The following is a 22,533-nucleotide window of genomic DNA, read 5'->3' on the forward strand; positions in this document are numbered from 1 at the left end:
TGGAGCGGCTGGGTCACAGGGTAACTCCACGCTTCTGAGGAACTGCCAGACTGTTTTCAAAGTGGACGCACCATTTGCATTTCCAGCAGCCATGCATGAGGCCCCGAGTTCTCCCATCCTCACCAACACCTGTTTCTGTCCCCTTGATTGCAGACATCCTGCTCGCTGTGAAGTGGTATTTTATGCTTTTAATTTGCATTTTGCTGATGGCTAAGAGTCCTTTTTTTCAGGATTGTTTTAGTTATTATGGGTCCCTTAAATTTCCATAAGACTTTTAGGATCAGCTTGTCAATTTCTGCAAAGAAGCCAGTTGAGATTTTGATAGGAAAGGCATTCAATCTGCAGATCACCTGGGCAGTACAGCCATCTTAATATTAAGTCTTCTGTCAATGATCATGTGATGTCTTTCTATTTATTTAGGTCTTTTGAAATTTCTTTCATTGTAACAATGTTTTGTAGTTTTCAGAGTGTAAGTCTTACACTTTGATTGTTAAATCTGTTGCTCTATTTCCCTTTTTGATGCCAATGGAAATAAAATCGTTAGCTTCAACTCCGAATTGTTCATTGCAAATGTACAGAACTACAACTGATTTCTGTATACTGACCTTGTATCCTGCAACCTTGCTGAACTCGTAGTGCTAAGTTTCTGAGTGGGTTCTTAGGAATTTCTACGTACACAATCATATCACCTGCAAACAGATTATTTTACTTCTAACCTGGATGCTTTGGTTCATTTTCCTCCCTAATACAATGCTGAACAGAAGAGGTGAGAATGGGTTTTGTGTCTTGTTCCTGATTTTGGGGAAAACCACTTAGCATTTTACCATTAAATAGGACATTAGTTGTGGGTTTTTCAAAGATGTCCTTTATCAGGTTGAAGAATTCCCCGCTACTCCTAGTTTGCTGTATGTTTTTTCCTGAAAGGGTGTTGGGTTTTGTCAAATGCTTTTTCTGCATCTACTGGGATCACTGTATGGCTTTAGTCCTTCATTCTCTTGATATAACGAATCACTTGCTTTTCAGATGTTAAACCAACCTTGCATTCCTGTGATAAATTCCACTTTTCACTTGTTGGTGGATATCTGAGGATTCTGGTAGCAGGATAATACTGGCCTCACTCAACGAATCAGAAGTGTTCTTCCATTTTTATTTTTAACCGTCTGTGAAGGATTGCTGTTAGTTCTTTAAGCATCTGCCAGCATTCACCAATGAAGCCATCTGGGCCTGGGGTTTTCCTGTAGGCAGTGTTTTGCTTTTTTCCCCTTCTAATTACTGATGCAATCTCTTTACTAGGTTTATTCTGATTTTGTATTTCATCTTGATTCAGTTTTGGTAGTCTGTTACTTTCTAGCAAGTCTTTCATTTAATCTAAGTATCTAATTTGTTGGTACACAGTCGTTCGTAATATGGTTATAACCCTTTTCACTGCTGTGCAACAGCAGTCATGCCTCCTTCTCATTCCTGATTCTTCCCTTCTTCTCGTCAGCCTCATGCAAACGTTTGCCAATTTTGTTGATCTTTTCAAAGAATCAACTTCTAGTTTTATCGATTATCTCTGCTATCTTAATTTCACTCCATCATGTCCTTCCTTCTGCTTGCTTTTCTTTCTCTCATGTTTTAGGTAAACAGCTTATTGATTGAGATCTCTCTTCTTTTTTTAAAATAGGTGTTCACGGCTACAAATTTTCCTCTAGGCATTGCTTTAGCTGCACCCCATTGGTTTTAGTATGTTGCATCCTCATTTTCAATCATCTAAAAGAATTTTCTCATTTCCCTTTGATTTCTTTAACCCATTAACCAATGGAGTGTGCTGTTTAATTTCCACATATTTGTGAATTCCCCAAATTTCTATTATTCATTTCTAATTTTACACCATTGTCATCAGAGAACATATAACGTATGATTTCAATCCTTTTGAGTTTACTGAGGCTTCCTGCATGGCCTAGCCCATGTCTATCCTAACAATGCTCCATGTGCACTTGAAAAGAATGCACATTCTGCTGTTGTTGAGTGTGTGTCTGCAGGAACTGGTTTAGAGAACTGTCTTCTTTCCTTGTTCTACACATTACTGAAAGTAGGGTATTAAAGTCTCTAAATTACTGTTGAGTTCTCTATTTTCTCCCCTCAATTTTATCAGTTTTCCTTCATGTACTTTGTGGCTCTGATGTTAGACGAAGTCACTGCAGTTTATCTAAGATGGAGCACTGCTTGTTTCTTATCATTGGCTCTCTTTTTGCACCAATAACATTCACTGAGATGCTGCCCATCTCCATGCTCTCTGGGTTTTTCCAACCTACCACTTTAAATCTGTCTACACTTGGGAAAGTGTAGTTCATATAATGGTCATTTTCTAAATTCTTACGTACCTCCAAAAATTAAACTAATTAAGACCTTTTTGCACTATGATGCACAAAAGGAAGCCAATAGTAATTTGCTTAAAAAACAAAAAGTTTAAGAGACGCCTAATTTACTGAACAGAGCCAATACCACTGCTATAGTCACTACACTTCTCAATTACTTCAGGTTTCCGTCACATGCTAAGGGGCGAGGAGAGAAAGAGAGTCCATTCAGTCTTGGACTCTCCCCCAATCTTACCCCAAGCAGGAATTTCTGCCTGTTTCTTTACAGAAATAGTGACCTGAAAGGTTAAGGGCAGCCTGGGCCCAATGAGTAGCATAAACCCCTAAAAGGTAAGAATGAAATTAACTGGAACTGGAGGAATCTATCTGAAACTGCAGCATACCCCAGGCTAATCCAAACTATTGGAGTAGGCCGATTCCAACATAAACTAAGGCTGTTCAACAGTGGCTAAATTAACCACAGGAAAATTAAGACATAGAAAAAGCGGTACTCCTTAACATGGCCATACACTGTTGGACAACCTTCATATAGCTGTCTACTTAGGTTTATACTTATCCTGGGACAATTTACTACTCTTAAAAGAACTATGAGACATGTATCAACTCTACAATTTCTCAGAACTCTCCACAAGCAGTTTCATTCTTACCAAGAGGTATAGAAGTAAAAAAGTAACTTAATATCAACAGTGCCTCACTGTCAAGATAGAGCACTGTTCACCCTATACAAATAGAAATTTGTGAAGCTGCCCTAAACTCTACTTATCGTGCAAATTAGAGCTAACCATATTATTCATATCACTGTACGTTTTCAAAGGCAGACACATTTATACTTACATCAATACACAAATACAGTTTGAACTTTTAAGAAATTCAGTTCAGTAGCAGTATTTTAATTATTTTTATAGAACAGATTAACCAGTTAGGTATAAATTCTACAAAATATAATTTAAAACCATGGATATAAAAGCGTGACTGATGTTACTATATTAAGCATTAAACTGAAGTTGTACACATGTTGATGAGAATAAAAATTGATATAACTTTGAAAGAGTAAAATACTATACTGTTAACTGTGTGAGAACATAAAGAACTATTTTGAAAACAACAGAGAACAGAATACATTACAAACTGGAAAGAATTACTGCCCCATATCACAATCAAAAGAGCGACAGTTTGAGTGTGTACATACATCGGCTCGACCTCCTCTCCACTGCGCTTTTGCCAGCCTTCACGGTGTCCTTTCCCGTGTGCTGTAATTTTGATTGATTCTGCTGATGGTCATTAGACAACTTGCCTCCATTTCTCCTGCCATTCACCACCATGTTCTTGGATTCTCCCAACCACTTCATACCCACAGACAGCCTGACCCAGGTGCATTTAGTCACTCTCTTCAAATAGCTTAGAGAATAATTTCAATGTTCTCTCCTAACAGAAACAAAATATGAAAAACAAAACAAAATGGGGAGGTAAATACATAAAGACCATGCTACACAGACCCCTGAGAAAGATACAGAGTATTAAAAGTAATTTAGTAATTAATGTTTCCACTCTTTAGACTACCTCGGAGCCCCGGCCGTCCCTATCACGCTGAGGTCTGCAGCGTCCCCAGGCCCTGAAGAGGGACTTGCTCACTGCTTGAGCTTTGAATAGCAACTGGTCCACAGTAAGCGCTCAGTAAATGCTTATCATTCAGTTACCATTAAGAATCATCTTTGCTCCTGTTATGCTCATATCTAGGTATAGCTCAATAATCTGCTCAAATCACACGTTTTGGTAACATTCTATTAACCCTATGAGTAAACTACAAAGACATTTATTAACTCTTGTCTACAACAGTTTTATCACAACTTTTAGCTTAAAGCCAACACTCAAGGATTCAGGGGTACCTTACCAAGGAACAGCCCGTCATAAAACGTCCTCCTTCGTGTTCCTTTACAACGGCAACAAAAACTGGGAGATTCTATTTGCTCATATAGAAGTCTCTCTCCCTATATGATGTTAACGAGCTGAATTTGGGAACTGAAGGATTTGGACAGTGAGGGATCCCTGTAATTTATAAGGACGTTTGGAAGTGAGGGTGTAACAGACTACGTTTGCTGGTAATGGTGCGAGTGAAAGGACGCCCATGACACCCCCCATTATGGAGTCACGCTTTCAGTGTAAGTCGAGCTAAAAGGTTCATAAATGGGACGACACTCCAACCAACCGAGCCACCCGCCAGGGCTGGAAAGAATGAAGAGACAAAAGAAACAGCAAGTCCTCTCTCCACAGAAAACCCTTAAGTTCCAACCCAGAGCCACACTCAGAGACAGAAAGCGGCAACCTGGAGCGAGGCCCAGCATGTTCCAGGGAGGCCTCCAGCTGAGCCTGGTGCACGTGCCAGTGTGGGAGCCACTGCTCTAAGCTTCTCAGCCATTCCCCCGATCAGCTGTGAGGGCAAAGGGCAGACGCCAAAATTTTAAGGAAAATTATGGAGTAAAAAATTTTAACCAGAGGAAATTGTACCTACCAACATAATTTTTCCCAAGATTAGGAAAAGTTCACCAATAAATCATTCTCGTAGCACACTTCAGTCCAGTTTATAGAACATAGACTGAGATCCTCTCTAACTGATACATAATTTCAACCAAATGTGGGTTAATGATCCAAAGTGGAACAAATCCATAACTTCAGGTATGAGACTGCACGTGTCTGGATATATTCTGGCAAAGGCTCCAATACTCTCGTGTCCAGATAATGACAGCTCGTTTACGGCAAAAGACAAGTGAATACCTGTGAAAGCAGTTCTAGTGAAGCTATCAGAAATTTGGGGGCTATTTGTAATTTCTTAGCTCAGGCTGAGTATATATAATAAAAATGCTGTCCGTTCTTTGTTTGCCCTGCCCGAGTGTGGGCCCGTCCTTGCTGGCGTGGTCTTCCTAGAAGATCTCACGTGGGGAGGAAGAGCACTTACGTACTAAAGGTGGGGATGGAATTTCGGAAGCTAACACAGTCGATACGATGGCAGGCTTGGGGAGACAGGCTGAAGACATCAGGTGGCGAGCAAAACCTAGAGGCTTCCTGGCTCCCATGAGGGTGCCCCCCAAAGTAAGCAGGGGTGCACCTCTCTGGCCTAGAACACAGCTGGCTCTCATGGAAATGCCACCATGGGCTGGGCTGGGCTTGGCTGACAGGACTAAGCTAACTGGCCACTGGCTATACTTAGAAGTAAAAATTACCTCAAATTTATCCCAAAACTGGCAGAAAAAAAAAGACTTCAACCATTCCTTAAATGGCCTAACAGCTACAAATCTTTGCGTGTTCTGATCTCCCAATATAACAATGTCGGGGAAATTATGAGACACCTGCTCTATTCCAGACACTATTCCAGGCACTGAGGATACGGCAGAGAGCAAAAAGGGTTCCTGCCCTCATCTGTGCTTATGTTCTAATGAAAAAAGCTCTAGGAAATAACAAACTCACAAATAAATGCCAGCACCTTGGAGAAAACAGAGCAACTTCTAAGTGGCAGGAGATGTTTCAGGTGGCACAGGGGCTGATGGGGGAGCGCGAAGCAGAGGGCACGGACGGACGCCGCCGAGGCCGTGTGTCAGGACCAGCGGAGCCGGTGCAGGGGCAGAGCAGGGGTCAGGAGGGGGCAGACGGCTGCCAGAAGCAAGCCTGCCGGGACGTGGGCACTGACTCGGTGAGGCGCAGAGCGGCGACCCGGTCCCAGTTGCTGGCTGCTGGCTGGTGGAGAGGAGCTCACAGAGGATGCTTCTGAAGAAGCTGTTCTAAGGAAGCTATTACTGATTGGGGGACAAGAGAGCAGCACTGTGGGGAGACTACAGCGGTGAAGCCGAGGGACACTGGTGGCCTGCAGCAGCAGAGGCAGCAACAGGCGCTTGGTTTCAGGATCTTTTCTGAAGGTCTTGCTGGTAGGTGGGATTTCCCAACAGCTAATGCAGAAGAGAAGACTCAAATATGCCTCCAAATGGAAGGACGGCGTTAGTATTTACGAAGGTGGCAGAGATGACAGGGAGGTCAGGTTTTGGGGGTCAGAGTGCAGGAGTTTGCTTTTGGTCACGTCTGAGATGCCGAATCGGGATCAAGCGGAGAAGATGAAAGCAGCTGGACACCAGGGCCCGAGTGCAGGTTGTGCAGGTTGTGCAGGTAAACCTGGTGTCGGTACTTGTGCCATGGGATGAAATGAAATGACCCAAGAAGTGAGTGTAAATAAAAAGTCTAAGGACTGAGGGGCCACCCCAACATTGAAAGATCAAGATAAGAAAGCAGCAGCACAGGGTAGTGAAAGGAGCCACTCGCGAGGAAGGAGCAGCGGGCAGAGCAGGGCCCAGCGCCTCCGGAGGCACCGGCCAGCCGGCACTGGCAGCCAGGCTCCGAAGGCAAACGCCTCCTGTGAGAGCTGACACTCAGGCAGCACAGGCCACTCGCCACCTGTGGGCCTCTTTCAGAAACAGCAGAGAACTTCTAAAATGGACATGATGTCTTGAAACACGGGCTTGTGGGAACAGAGGTAGACAGCAGAGAGGAGATAAGACATAATGAAAGAAGAGAGTCCTAAATCTTATGTCATTTATTTCTAATAAGAGAAAGAGAGTAGAAATTCCACATGCCAGGAAAGATGTATGTAAATTAAATCCAGAGGGTGGGAGATAGGAATACATTAATTTGATAACAGTATGCCTTGAGAGAGTTTATAAGGATCATTTATATTAAAAAACACTGTTTTTGGCCCAGCCGGCGTGGCTCAGCGGGTTGAGCGCAGTCCCAGGCACCAGGAAGTCACCAGTTCGATTCCCCGTGGCCGCACATGCCCAGGTTTCGGGCTCCATCCACAGTGGGGGGCATGCAGGAGGCAGCCGATCGATGCTTCTCTCTCACATCGTCTCTCTCTCTCTCTCTCCCCCCCCCCTTCCCCACTTTAAAATCAATAAACAAAACCGTTTTAAACAGATAGATTAGACACAGATCACCTGAGTGTGCTAATGGGGCGGAGCTCCTCAGGGTATCCTGCAGGCTCTGCTCCCCCTATTTCTGTGAGTGCTCACAAAAGCCACGCAACCAGGCTCTAAGGAGTCACAGTGCGAGTGCCCCGCACGGGAGGCTCACACTCAGTCCGCAGGAAATGAAGAGTCACCTTAAAGGTGGCGAAGGAAGCACAAGCTCAGGTCCTAGTACAAACCGTAAGTAAAAGGGCAGACTCCTCATGGTAATACAAGCAACCAGCAAAGGAATAAAACAGGAGCTGCACCTAGGGAGGGAAGCATTTAAGGCACCACGTGGAGCTGTGCCAGAGGCGGCTCCAATCGTGCTGACACCGGACAGGAAGCGCGCAGGCCCGCCACCCGACTCCACACCAACAGCAGCACGCTGTCTCCGAGGGAATGGTACTAACATCACCCCCAAATGGTTACAGCAAACCTGTCCATGTATAATTGGGGGGTGGGAGCAACAGCAAATACTCTGATACTTGAAAAAGCTTCAAAAGAAAGCACAAAATTGTTTCATAAAATGTGCTTGGCACAGGTCTACTCTCAGCAGTGATGGGCCCTCAGCAGACGTCAGCACCCTCACCACTCCCCCGTCCCCACGGACACGGGGGTCAGCAACTGCTGAGTGGCTTCTGAGTTCACTGCTCAGGCCCAACTTGAGAACTGTGGTTCCAATCTTTTTTTACTTAAAGCTTTTGGACAGGAGTTTTTTGCTAAACATTCTAAACCAAACCAGGATTTTAAAAAATCTATCAGAAAAAGAAACACATTGATTCTGAATGACTATCAATAATTTTAACATAACTCCTGCAACATTGCCAAGCGCCCTCCAACCAGTTTACGTGCTGCACTTGTCTGCAGCGCATCTTAGAGGAGTCACCCGGGGCCACGAGACCGTCCCCAAGGGGTGACTAGGAAAGGGTAACACACTGAACAGGCCCGGCTGGCCAGCCACCTTTTGGAAATCTTCACTGACAAAAGGCAAAGCAAATATTTTAAGTGATTCAGATACAATTTGCTAACAAAACAATTCATACCAAACAATTAATAGTATGAACCCTAAAGAATTAGAGCACAAGCCATTTCTACCTGTTTCAGGACATATTCTTCAAAGGGCTCAACTTTTCAAAATGAGGACATATTATTTTTGTAATAAAAAGCTTAAATATATACATAAAAAGAAAAAAGATCACAAAAGCCCCTCGGCATGGAAGTTAAAACCAGTTTCTAAAACCTTAATTCAACAATTCCAAACTCGGGCTCCTGGAGTGGCGGGAACTCCACCCTTCACCAAAACACTTCCACAATCTGACGTTCACGCCTGGGCTGTGACGCTCGAGTGTATGACCCCCAGAGTCCCGGGAGCTTTATATTTAAAATAAGCACAAGGAAGCTGAACACAAATAAAAAGCACAGAGACGAGAGAGAGCTCTGTCCTAAGAGGACGCAAGACTCCCCGAAGAATCAAAGTGCTCCCTGGACCAGGAACAAGCCCCTCTGGCTCGTGCCACTCCCAGCACCCACCACTTAGTGAAAAACCAGCGGCACCTTCTCGGGCCTCACGGACCTGGCCTGTCTCATATGTGAAAAGCACACGCAAAGCAAAAATAAAGCATTTGGAACTGTTAGGAACTACCACTGAGAGAATTTACCTCGCGCACAACGACGGCCTTGCAGATCCAGCCCAGCGAACACTCCAGACACGGCCTGGTGCACGTCCCTCTAGACTGCCGGGCCCGTGCCCGTGGGGTGCTGCCAGCCCGCCCCAGTCCCACCTCTCGCCCTCCATCCATGGGCTGCCTTGTTATACGCCTTACATTTCTCCTTCACGGTGCTTATTACAACTGTACTCGCTCCTTTAGGCAATTACTGGATGGCGCTTGTCTTCCCCACTGCAACGTAAGCCAGCTAAGGAAAACTTCTGTATCACTGGAACCCAGCCTGACACACTACAGGTCCATTCACACCCCCTTTGCAGCCTCAAACCTAAGCGCTACGTATAAGCCCAAGTGGTCATTAGTTCTTTCCCTCAAACCTAAAATTATAAAAGGACCCTACAATATATCAAAGCATTCCAATTGGTCTTTATCAATGGCTACTCCAAATCCATCTGCAATCAATACATATCCAAGGTTCCATGGAATCCTCTAGTAATAATTCACATAATCAGGAGCATTTGTGATCAATACCCCACCATAAAACTACAATGCATTTGACAGAGAAATTGTTCAGTTGCCAATTTGTTAGAAAACTACCATGAGTTCATGAACACACCTATAACCTTAAAACTTGCTCCTGTAAGTACTGTTGTCAGAAATAAACTTCATTTGTGCCTGGCTGGCGTGGCTGGGCAGGTGAGTACTGACCTAGGATCCAGGAGATAGTGGTTTGATTCCTGGTGGGAGCACATGGCCAGGTTGCGGGATAGATCCCCGGTGGGGGCCACGCAGGAGGCAGCCGATGAATGACTCTCTCTCATCACTGACGTTTCTAGCTCTCTCCTTCTCCCTGAAATCAATATATATTTTTTTAAAAAGGGAAGAAATAAACTTCACTTGAGAATTTAGATGACTTGTCAGAGTTCAACTAGTGCTACTTAAGAGAAGCTTTGGGGAGTTTTGTTTTTCTGAATTCAGTTAAGCCTTCACCTAAGGCAGAGCTGTTGCTGTAAGACTGGAGGTGTCATGCAAATTCAATGCTGACTGGGTATCTAGCACCGAACTCCAGAGTAGAAAGTAAGTCTTTATAGGAACCTATAAAATAATTACTCATAATGTTATTAAAAGTATCACTTCTGCCCTCTTTTGCCAGCTTTTGTAGAGTCAAACTCATTCGCATTTTGCTTCAGCCAACTTAACAGCGTTCCCAGGCAGCTCAGGTGGTAAAGCCCCCTGGGGACAAGCAAGAGAATGGCCTGATTCCCAGCAGTTTCCCACCAATTCATAATGCCACTCTGCCCACCCTTTCAGGACGGCTAGAGCACAGCTCCACTCATTACGCTAAACTGGTTGCACTAACTGCTCTGAAGCATACGGCAGTAGGCTGAAAACGACCCCAAAGATATCAAACCTGCAAATGTTAATTTATAAGGAAAAGGGCCTTTGGAAGTGTAATTAAATTATGCATTTTGAGATGGGAGAGGTTATCCGGTGGGCCCTAAATGCCATAAGTGCCCTTATAAGAGAGGGCAGAGGGAGATCTGACCCCCCCCCCACCGCCCCCCACACACACTCGAGCGGAGGCAAAGATTAGGGTAACGTGTAAAAGAATGAAAGCCACAGTCACCAGGCGTGGGGAGCAGGCAAGCAGAGTCTCTCCTGGAGCCGTGGAGGGAGCCCTACCCACACCTGATTTTGGCCCAGTAAAGCTGACGATGAATGTCTGCACTCCAGAACTGAGAGAGAATACACTTCTTGTTTTAAGTCACCAAGTTTGTGGTCATTTGTTACAGCACCCACAGGAAACTAATAGAGACCATGAAAAAGTAAACCAAAGTAAAAATGCTTTACAGTTAACAGACTTCAGAAACACATAAAATTCCAACGTAGCCCAGCCGGGCGTAGTTCAACCCAGGATCCAGGAGATCGAGATTCGATTCCTGGTCAGGGCACATGCCCGGGTTATGGACTCGATCCCCAGTCGGGGGCATGCAGAAGGCAGCCGATCAATGACTCTCTCATCACTGATGTTTCTCTCTCCCCCCCTTCCTCTCTCTGAAATCAATAAAGATATATTTTAAAAAAAATAAAATTCCAATGTATCACAGGAAAAAAAATTTTAAACACCTTTAAAAAGTTTTAAATACACTTTAAAAAATAGTCATTTCCCCTCTTCAACTGCAGGTATGAAACACAGCTGCAGAGAGAGCTACATGGAGTTTGAAGATAAAGCTGGAGTCTCAGTCACACATGTAGTTATGCACTTTGCTTAAGCCCAGGTACCTAAGACCTTCCTTGGAAGTATTATAATTGATCATTTTTACATTTATATAAAATTTACAATAAAAATGAAAACTAAAACTACTAGAATTTTTCATTTAGCAGAACTTTTTCAAAAATTGATTTGTGAAAGGGAAAAAAAATATCGATCCTTTGTTCCATTTATTTACGCATTTCATTCATTGGTTGACTTTTGTATGTGGCGACTGGGAACTGAACCCAAAACCTGGGCATGTGCCACGACCAGGAATCGAACCAGGGACCTTTCAGTTCACAGAACGATGCTTAACCAACTGAGCCACTCTGGCTGGGCTAGCAGAATATTTTAAACAGCAAAATATACACTACTGGTAAGTCAACAGACATTTACAACACTACAGATGAGCATGTATTTTCTGTGTCCTTACAGAAAATACTGCTTTATAGTTCTTTATTTACTCATGTCCGATCTATATCACAACAAAGGATTTTACTTAAGAAAGATCTGTCTCTCCAATTGCCTCAGTAGGCATTTTTAAAATAAAGGTTTTAGCTGATGTAGTTGTTGAGGGAAATTCTGAACCAAACAAACAAACCTTCTTGCCCATCTGTCCATATCTGACCCACCTGCTTACCCACAGGGCTTCAGAATAAAGTCAAGGATGCTTCCTTTGTTACTGTTTTCTGAGACCCAAACATTTTACTTTTTTATAAACATGCCACCTAGTGTCAAAAGTCTGCAAGTACAGCTCAGTTCCTCAGGAGCTCTGAGGTAAGTAGAACAAAGAATCAATTCTTTTTTTTTTTTTTAATATGTCTTTATTGATTTCAGAGAGAAGGGAGACGGAGCGAGAGAGTTGAAACATCAATGATGAGAGAGTCATTGATGGGCCACCTACTGCACGCCCCTGACCGGGGATCGAGCCCGCAACCCCGGCATGTGCCCTGACTGGGAATCGAACCGCATCTCCTGGATCCTAGGTCATTGCTCAACTGCTGAGCCCGCCCAGCCGGGCAGAATCATCAATTCTTACTGGGCAAAGACAAGGGCGAGAAATACCTCCAAAAGGCAATTCTTGGGGTGGGTCACGCAGGCCAGGACTGAGTTTGCCAGGCGGGAGCCTTTGCGGGAGGCAGTGCGCACAGTGGTTGAGGACACGGCTCTGCGCAGAGTCAAAGCCCCTGGGTCCCACCCCGGCTCCCACTCATTACCCTCTAGCAGTGACCACAGACAAGTCATTTAACCTCGTTAATTTTATTAGTAAAATGAAAATAGGGCCTACCTCCTCAGTTTACCAAAAGGATTAAATGAACAGATTGCTAATAAAATAAAGGTATCCCGCTGTCTCTTTTCAAGCAACTAAGGCAGAAACAGAGAGGGCCAGGCATGTTGGCACATCCTTCACAAAACCAACAGTCAAGCAGGAGCTTCCCCTCCACTTCCCACCCTACCTACCGGAACTCCCACAAGGGAAAAATCACTTCGCCTCATCCATTTAAAAAGCACAAGTTTTCAAAAGAATAAACAAGGACCAGAGGTGGGAATTTATGCCAGAGGCAAGGTCCGCCTCTCTTGCCTACTGCTCCTAACGAGAAGGAACGTGCTCTGGCAACAATGTAGACTTAAAAATGACACCCAACTACACCTCACAATTAACATGCAGAGCGACTACAGATTTTGTTAGAGTGGAATTTAGCTTGTTGTGTACCTGGTAAAACATTTTTTCTTACTGTAACCCCATTTTTAAAAAGCACCCCAATAAGCTGTAGCTCCTCCATTCATTTAGTGCTTCCTATATGCATTTTATCATTTAATTTTCACACCCTGTAAAGTTGTTGTTACACAGATGAAAGGTTAGAGAATTTGCTCAACTTTACTCCAGAAAGGATCCCACTGGTGGAAAAGCATGTGACTGGAGACAGAGAGAGGAGTTCGAGAGTTAAATGCAACAGGAGCAGTGAGTGGGAAGAGAGAGAAGCGGTGTTTCAAATATAAGCTTGGCGAGGCCTGGTAACAAATTAGATTTAGGTGGTGAGGGACAGAAGGGAATTCCTAATGAATCAGAAATCTCTAGTTGGGGTAGAAGTTTTAGTTGGGGTGACTGCAAGGTTGCCATTTACTGAGTGAGGGACTACAGAGGAAACATGTTTGCAGGAGAGATGAGAAAGTCTGGATTTGTGACATTTCAGGGGGTGGGGGCACTACCCAGGTGAACTGGCGTAATATATGAGAGCTCAGGAGAGAAGGTGGCTGGGAAGAGTGTCACATTAACAAAAAGGGCATCACAGAACTTCAGAGCAAAAAGCCTTAGAGTAAAAGGAACAGGCTCAGGGGGATACATTACCTGCCTAAAGCAATTCACTTCTTCTGACAACGCAATGTGCTACCAATACATGAAACCAAACTTTTTTTTTGAGCTTCATCATGGGCAGTTAACTGAAAGAAAACGGGAGGAAAGAGAGAAGGAAACAAAGTGAGCAAGAGACAACACCGGCTCTGGGAGAGAGGTCTTGCCGGGCAGCATCCCCCCTACAACGTCTGGGGCTCTGTGCTAAGCGCCCAGCACAGCGTCCACTGCACGTTCACGTAACTGTCTGCGGGACGTGAGTGAAGAGCTGAGTGCTGCGGGGAGGCCTGGCAGCCTGGCGCTGGGGGACACCGCTTCACACTAGTTTCTGGCACCACTGTACGCTATTGCTCGCACCGTGGCCCGGGGTCTGGCTGAGGACTGCGTGTACCGTCTCCACCCCACCAGGGTCCTTAACATGTGCAATGTATTAAACATACTCGCTCACGTGCAATAAAAAACTTCATTACACAATAACCTCTAAGGCAGGACTATACCCCCGTTTTACAAATGAGAGCAAGCCTGAGAGAATTGGAAAGAGCTAAGCCGAGGCTGGGATTCAGAGACTGCACACTCTTGACACCATACAAGAAAGCAACACAATCCTGACTCAAATTTTTAAACATACAGCAGGGCCTCCAATAATGTCATTTTGTTATAACCCCGCAGAGATACCACAGGAGCTTAACTCTTGTTTGTATCAATTAGCCGCCAGCAGAACTGGTTCCTACATGCCATTTTGCTTAAAGCCACAGAACCTATCGATGCCGTTAGGTGAGGACCTACTGTACTTGGCCTCATGTCTGAGTAAGACCCTAGAACAAGAGGGACCTAGTTCTGCTTTCACAGAGCTCGGAGCACAGTGTGGGACGGGAGACAAACAATCCAATAAGCATGAAACCATAAATTCTGGTAAAAGCTATAAAGGACGTTAGGAGACAGGATAAATAACGTGGGGACAGACGACAGGCTGGATGACCAGGGAAAAGACATCAGAAGCATAAACACAGAAACAATCACCTTTTTGTGTGTCAAAGCACCCCTGGTATCTGCTTATATACAACGAACAAAGAGTTTCTGAGGCAAGTGGCTGGCCCAAGTCCTCCTGGACCCGAGCGAGGTCTGGTTTTGCTTCCTTTTCAAGGGAGAGGGGAAGGTGGGTTTCCATACGGCCTCTCTAGCCCCAGACGCCGTGGCCCACTGGCTGAAGGACCAGGCCCCCCTTTACTCCGCAGTCGGGGAGCTTCGCCTTTCTAAGAGTAGGTTAGTTTCTTGCTAAAAATCTCTCTCTCTCTGCATCGTGCCACATAAGCATTTCCTTGAAAATAAAAATACACCTCAGGGATCATTAAACTCTATCAGATACTTCAGCCCTGTTATACAAATCAGACAGACAAAACGAATCATTCTGCAGATTTAGAGTCCACTCAATCCAGCACTTAATCAAGGGCCTACTGGGAGCCACTGGGCACTGTTCATGGTGCTGGAATATCAGTGTCCCGGGAACACTAGAGGGCGCAGGAGAGACTCAGCTTCCAGGGAAATCGGTCCACAGAAGAGGAGGCAGGGTTTCAGGCCCTTCACTGCAGGAATCTTTTGCCTAATACCTGAGAGGCAACCCCAGTGCCATTAGAGATCTGCTGTTCCTATGTTAGAGACCAGGTGTTCCTATAAAGAAGCACAATTAGAACACAGACCCGAGGGTGTGCCAGCTTGGCAGCTCTGTGACATAGGTGAGCCAGGCAGTTATCGCTACAAATGTGACGGCAAAAGCTCAGAAGTGAAGCTGCTTTCCTGAAGACAAACTGATATTAAGAGGTAAGGCTGGGCCCGGCCAGGCGTGGCTCAGCGGTGGAGCGTTGACCTAGGATCCAGGAGACCGGGGTTTGATTTCTGGTCAGGGCACATGCCCGGGTTGCGGGCTGCAGCCAATCAATGACTCTCGTCATTGATGTTTCTATCTCTCCCTCTCCCTCCCTCTCTCTGAAATCAATAAAGACATATTAAAAAAAAAGAAAAGAAAAGAGGTAAGGCTGGTCTAAAACCCTGGTATCTAAGCTGCAGCCTGGGGATTTACTCCAATATCTGAGCCGCATGTGCATGTCAGAAACAAGGAGGCTCATGACTGAGGAGTGCCTCCCAGGCTATTTACTTTTGTCTTTAGTGTGCTGTTATAATGCAGAAAATAAGACATCCTGCAGAGATGCAACTGACAAGTGTGAGCCATACAGACCTTAAGAATCAAGCTTTTGGGACCACTGATATGCCAGAGTCTCTCAATTCTAAAACCCAACGGACTGTAAGCTATACCATCAATTTGATTTTTTTAAAGTAGTAAAACTGTATGGAACATACAGATGAACTATGTAAACCAATTAGTCAAAATATGATTAAAATAGCCCTTAGAAGAAAACAGGGTGGCAATTAAGTGTAAAAGATAAACCACTATATAGGATTGGAAATGGTCTCAAATTAATGTTTAATCATTTTACAGACAAAGAAACTGAAGCCTGGCCCTATCAACGTCTTATATAAATAATGACAGAGCAAACAGAACACACGGATTGACACTCCAGTGGTTCCTCAACTAGTCCCAGAATTACGTGTATATACAGCGGCCAGTTATACGCAACCCTAGAAGGCTGTGGTGGCCGAGTTCTCACAGACACCAGCCAGCCCCAACCTGGCTGGCAGACCAGGAGCCAGAGACAGCGAGCGGCCAACCTGGCCCACGGTCCTCCGGACCCTTTAGCACCATGAAAGGAAAACTATGAAGCAAAACATAACTTAGAGCATCAATAATTATGGAAGTCTGACTTATTTCCTTTTGCGAGAATACTTTAATTAATGCAAATGGTTCCTGGTTCCATCACCAACTATATGCAGATAACATACCAACGCTAACTTCCTGCCTCTGGGCAGCGTGGGGATCAAAAGCTAATGGCAGACATTAACGTGGATTAGAGAAATAAGGCGACGATTCTTCCTGAACAGATGGATTCTCTCTATGGCACGCCTTTAAAACAGTAAAATCTGTAATGCATTTAAAATAAAATGTGTGTGACTAAAATTTGGAAACATGTCTACTGACAAGGTATGTTTGTAAGTGAAAAGTGTTCTTTAATCTGACTAGAACAAAGAGAAATTCCAATCGTATTAATAGATAAATGCTGGTTTAGGTACTGATGAGGCATAACCTTTCCTCTCAGCCAACACTTCTAGGAAACACTCTATTATGGGGTACAAAGGGGATTATAGTGAGAACTAAAGTGAAAGATTTGTAGACATTTTCTTTTGGGAGGGGATGTAGTGCTGGCAGAAAGAATTTAAAGAAAGCTGTTAAACTGCCCTCCTGTTAAAAATCCTTCAGACAAAACCCTAGGGTACTCCCTCATTTTGCGACCCCTTCCTTGCACAGCTCGCTCAATGGAACTCAGCCACTGAAGCTGCACAGTTTCTCGTTTCAAACTTAAGAGCTTCTCACAGAAAGTATGTTTTTAAGATTTCAAAGTCGGCAGTCTCCCCAAGAAAAAAGCTATTTTCCAAACCACTGTGTTCTAATGTTTAGAACTCCCCAATGCTTACAATTTAAAATACTTTGGCTAGTTTTAAGTTTTACCTTGTAATAATCTGAGTTTGTGTTTTTTATAGCAATTAAAACCATTTCCTACACCAAGATGTGTCAGTAAAATAAGTTTTCATCCCCCCACCACCAAATAAAAACTAAAAATCAAACTGAAAAATTAAGTTACATCTTATACATAAAACATTTCTTTTGCATAGAGCTGCATGTGAGAAACAACTACCCTACTCTGCTCTCTCCCTGCATTTACATAGTATATCTATGTAACCAAGAGTGTGTCACAGTGGGATAAAGACATGGTCCTTGTTTGTAATACTGTGTGGCAAACAATTAGGAGTATTCTAGGGCTGGCAGTCCTGTAACTCTTGCCCACGGAGAAGAACTTTGGAGAGCGGAAAGTAAAACTCACATAAAGAAATGGAGTCTATGTGATTTATCTGAAAGGATTTGCTCTCATAAGCAATGGGCAGGGTATTCCTGTGGATGGGGAGCTGTTCAGATGCTACACACACACAAACAAAAGTCTCTGCAACACAACCGGGCCACATACTCATGCCCTATAATAAACTGATACTTATGTAAAGAAAAATCAAGTTCAGTGACATATTTATATGACCCAGGGAAAAATTTACAAACCAACATCCCCCACCACAATACTCTGCTCAAAGACGTGCGAACCACCGGCTACCACTTCCTTCACATGCATATTCTGATGTACTCGCAGCCCAACCCACGCCGCCCAGTACTGCCCACTGGTGTTCGGTTCAAGCATGGAGAGTTCAAAGCATAAGCAGTTCAGTGTGAACCAAAAGACTGATGAAAATATGGGCAAGAGAGCACTTGGAAGTGACTTTGAAAGAGTTTAATTTCAAAGTTTATGGGTAACAAAAACAGCCCTACTCTACTCTCTTGGTAGTAAAGAGTAAGTCATTCTCAATCTAAGTTTTGCTAGTGACAACAGTGTTTCTAATAACATTAGAATGGACGTTTTGAAAAAATACAAACTACTGAACTTGGTGATTTGGAGGTTAATAAATTTAACACTTTCATCAAGTGTCCATTGAACACCTTCTCTGTACCTGCCTCCCCCCAAACAGAGGACATAAGTAACAACTCACAAGAGAGCTGAGGCAAGGCCAAGTAAACCACCAAATACAATGTAACCACTGCTCGGGGAGCACAGGAAGTGTGCGTTCTCCTGATGGACCAGCCCAGCACCTGCGTGTGCCACAGAGGTTTCACCCAGGAGGTAACACCGTCCCCGGGCCTTTCTGAAGGGTGAGTGTGAATGGGGGGAGAGGGTGCAGCAATGCGGGGCGGGATGCCACCAAAAGGCGCCAGGCACGGAAACAGCGGGGCTAGTGCACAGCAAAGGGAGAGCAGGATGTACAGGGTTTAGACACTGAAAACTGAAACACAGGCCTGAGTTCCCACACATGCTGGGATAAAAGCGCGTATGGACTTTAATCCTTGGAATAAAGATAGGGAGCCTCAAAAATGACAGGGCCACACCTACAGTTGCTAAACTTTGGCTACAAAGTAAACTTGTATCTATTGCAGATACAAGTAACTCTTTAAGGACACTTTTCAATGTGCTCAATTATCTGTGGTTATTTCGGGCAAAAACGATTTCCCCCTCCCTTTTCAAAACGTTTGCGCTTTTACTAGTAATCATGCAAAGTTCCAGGCGTGTTCTCAGCGTTACAGGCTTCAGGAGAAGCGTTTCGGCGGCGCCCGTCTCCTCGGGTGAGCGCAGCCTTCGGAGCGGCGAGGCCGCGCTCGCTGCGCCGTGGAGCGGCCTCAACAGCTCAGATGCAAAAAGGTCCTGACGCGAAACCCCGGCCACAACCCTCCGGCCCCTCTGCCCACTACTCTGAAGACTCTCCCGGGGGTGGACTTCGCCTGGCCAGTTCTTAGAAAATTAACTTCAAAGAACACATTTTCACCCCCTCGGTTCAAGGGACGCGAGGTTAGCGCTCCATCCAGAACCGGGTCAAACGACCCGAACAGACAGCGAGCGGCTCCGGGTCCGACGCGCTCCTACACGGTTCCAGCGAGGCGGCCCCGGCGGTCACCGCGAACACACGTCTCCCCGGTCCGGCGGCAGGGACGCGGCCACACAGCGTCCCGGGCTAAGCGGAAGGACAATCACGCCCAAGGACCCGCGCGGCGGCCCGGGACCGAGGCGCCGGCCGGCGGAGGGGCAGCGGCCGCGGCGCGGCGGGGCCCGGGCCGGGCGGCCGAGGGGCGGGGAGGGCCGGGGGCGGCCCGCGCGCGGCGCCCGCAGGAGCTCGGGCCCCAACAGCACGGGCCGAGCCGAGCGCGGCCGAGGCGCAGATTGGGCGAGCGCGCTCCCCGCTGCCCATTGGAGAAGAGGGAAAACAGAGTCCCCCAATCGCGAGCGCCGCGCCGCTCCCCGCGTGCGGCCGCCGCCGGCCCGCTGCCCGCCGGCCGCTACCGCTCCCTTCCGGCGGCGGCGCCCACTGCAGGCCCCGGCCCGCGGCCCCGGCCCGCCGCCCCCCCGCGCCCGCCCCCGCCCCGCCGGCGCCCCCGCGGCCCGCCCCCCGCCCGCGCCCCCCGCCCGCCCGCCCGCCCGCCGCCCGGGCCCCGCTCACCCCCGGGCGCCGCCCGCTCCTCGGGGCGCGTCGAGCCTCCTCGCCAGGCCGCCGCGCCGGGGGGTGGGGGCGGGGGCCGCGCCTCCCGGCGACACTTCCCGTCCCCCCAAAAAATTAATCACCAAAAAATAATTCCAGAGAAAAATGGAGAGTAAAATCCAAGATGGCGGCGTGGCCGCAGCACCGCCCGCCCCCTCCGCGGCCGGGAAATGAGTCCCAGCGCGGCCGAGCCCCCCGCCCCCCGCGCCGCCCCCGCGCCCGCGGCCCCCGCGCCCCGGGCCTCACCTCGCCTCGCGCGCGGCCGCGGGGTCCCAGAGGCGGCCGCCAGCTTCGAGGCTCGCGTCCCGGGCGCCGGCGCCGCGCTGCCGCCTCCTGGGCCCGGCGCCGTCACCTCATAGCCCCGCAGCCCGGCCGCCCGCGCCGCCGCCGCGTCGCCGCCCCCGGTGAGCCGCCCGGACGCCGCCCGGGGCCGGTGGAGAGACACGAAAAGGAGTGCCCGCGGCCGGGCGGAAGGACACGCGGCGCGCCCCGCACCTCGGCGCTCCCCGGGCCTGGCGGGGGGAGGCGGAGACACCCGGGAGAGAAAGGAGTCCCGCGGCGCCCGGCGGAGGGACAACGGGCGGGTCGCGGTACCTCCGCGCAGCCTCGCGGCGGAGGGATCCGCGGGGCGCCGCCGGGATCCCTCCGCCCTCGCTGCCCTTTAAATCGCGCTGGAGGCGGCGTCCCGCGCGCCCCTCGCCGCCGCCTCGGCCCGGGGTCCCCGCCGCGCCCCCCGCGCTCGGCCCTCGGTGCCGCCGCGCCCCCGGGACCGCGCGCTCGGGCCGCCCCGGGGGCTCCGGGCCGCGGCGCCCACCGCGCTCCCGGCCGCGCCGAGGGGAGGCCCCCGCGGAGGCGCGCCCCTTTGTGTGGAAGGGGCGTCGGGGCGGCGGGCGCTCCCCTAGAGCCGGCGCGGCTGCCCCCGCGCCCCCGCGCGCTCGGGGGACGGAGCCGCACCGGCCGGGCCGCCCCCGTGGGCCGGGGTCTCCTGGGCACGGCGGGGGCGCCACCTCCCCGCTCGCTGGGCAGGGCAGGGCCGGCGCCCCCCGCGCAGCCCCCCAGGTGCCCGGGCGGGTCGGGAGGCGGCGGCGCGGCGCTGCCCTCGGGGTCCCGCAGTCCGACGACCGTGACCACAAAGTGACAATAACGAGAGCCAGCCCGTGTCACTCCCTCTTCACAGCAAACCCCGGGAGGTGGGGCCTTTGCGGTCCCCAGTTACGCGTAGGGAAACTGAGGCACGGGGCGGCCGGGTTGGCTCTGCGGCGGGACACGGAGCCGCTGGGGCGGCCGCAGGCGCTGGGACGGGGTCCCCGGGGGAGCAGAGGCCCAAGGGGGCCGCCGGGGAACGTGGGACCTGCAGGTGCCCGGGGGGGGGGGCGGGGGGGGCCGCGTCCCCGGAACCGAGGGGAGCCCCGCTGGGTCCTGCGGGGGGCGCGGGGGAGACCACCCAGGTGCTCCCGCGTCCTCCGTGGCCGTGGCCGGTGCACGTGGCGCTCGCTACCCCTCCAGGGCGCGGATCCCCGAGGGTGTGTGTCCAACAGGGGCAGGGGCGGGCCTGGGTCTTCGAGCCAGAGCTGCCCCCGGGTCCCCTGGCCCCCCTGGTCCCCTGGCCCCCGGGCCCCGCTCTGCAGGCCGACTTGGGGAGTGGGGGTGGCGCAGAGCCGCCCCGCCCTCGGGTGACGGTAAAGGGACCCAGGCCCTCGCTCCCGGCGTCCTGTCCCGCTCTGCAGCCTCAGGCTCATCTGTGGCATCAGAATCCCCCTTGTCACTAACAAATGATTGCTCCTGTTTTATTAGTTTCTGATTTATCACTACATTTTCCAGTCTTTTCAGAGTGCCTGGCTCCAAATAATCAAATCGCATCCCACTGAGACTGCCTTTGCCGCCACCCCTCCTCCCCACATGCCCATGGGAGGGGTGCACACCTGTCTCCCCAATGGGCCGCCACAGCCTTGCGTGGACCCACCAGGGCCTTGGTGCCTGGCCAGCCCTTCACAGCCTTGAACGCATTTCCTCCACATGCCAAGCTTTCCTGAGTCCGCTCCGGCACCGCGGTGCTCTCCGTGGAGCCCTGGGGCTGGCACCCAAACCCCAGCCCCAAGAAGCCCCCTGACTCCCAAGATGCTGGTACCTCCGTTTAGTCACAGCCCGGTGCCAGGCCAAGTGCACAGGACAGTGACTGACAAGGGAGCAGGCCCGGCCCACAGCCTGGCACGGGACAGTGAGGGAACCCAGGCAGAGCTTCCTTCCAGGATCCCCAGCTGGGGGTCTGTCCCCCCGCCAGGCCCCCTGCATGGCCGGCTGCTCTTCCAGCCTCAGCTGAGAGGCCCAGGGCAGGCAGAGCTGAGTTGGGGCTCAGAACCTTGATGGAGCCTTGCTGAAGGCTTGGTGCCTTTGGGGGTCCCCGCCCAGGGAGGCCAGGGCTGGGCTGGTCAGAGGGCACAGCCGGGAGTGGCCCTCGAGGAAGAATAGAAACTGAACTTTCCACAATGAGTGTGGCCAGCTGGAGGTCTCCTCCTGCCAGCTGGCAGGGGTGGGGACAGGAAGTAGTGTGGCCAGGCACCTGCCCGGCCCTCACGTGACAGGAGCCACTGGCATTTACCCTGCGAAGCCTCTGGATGCCCCAAAGTGGAAGTGCTAAGCCACAGAGGCAGTGGGGCCCCACCAAGCCGGGACAGAC

The 22,533-nt window shown here is 49.1% G+C and overlaps 1 protein-coding gene across 9 annotated transcripts in view; it reads right to left on the reverse strand.

Annotated features, from left to right (window-relative positions):
* Nucleotides 1-20,375, reverse strand: part of KMT5B (lysine methyltransferase 5B) — a gene marked incomplete at its 3' end in the record, with an annotated part of 48,422 nt that extends 28,047 nt beyond the window's left edge. For 4 of the 9 annotated variants that reach the window (XM_081152711.1, XM_081152710.1, XM_081152706.1 and 1 more), the window contains exons 1-2: nt 20,103-20,187; nt 3,550-3,785 (exon numbers count right to left, since the gene is read on the reverse strand). In XM_081152711.1, the coding sequence (XP_081008837.1) occupies nt 3,550-3,709 (160 nt within the window). In that variant the 5' untranslated portion in view covers nt 3,710-3,785; nt 20,103-20,187. Of the gene's footprint in view, nt 1-3,549; nt 3,786-4,251; nt 4,482-13,616; nt 13,886-19,817; nt 19,969-20,102 lie in introns of those variants that run through there. The other 5 variants (XM_081152707.1, XM_081152708.1, XM_081152709.1 and 2 more) reach the window with 5 other exon arrangements.
* Between the last annotated feature and the right edge of the window lie 2,158 nt (nt 20,376-22,533).

The sequence above is a fragment of the Miniopterus schreibersii genome (genome assembly GCF_964146895.1).
Source record: "Miniopterus schreibersii genome assembly, chromosome: 12".
In the NCBI taxonomy this organism is placed as follows: domain Eukaryota; kingdom Metazoa; phylum Chordata; class Mammalia; order Chiroptera; family Miniopteridae; genus Miniopterus; species Miniopterus schreibersii.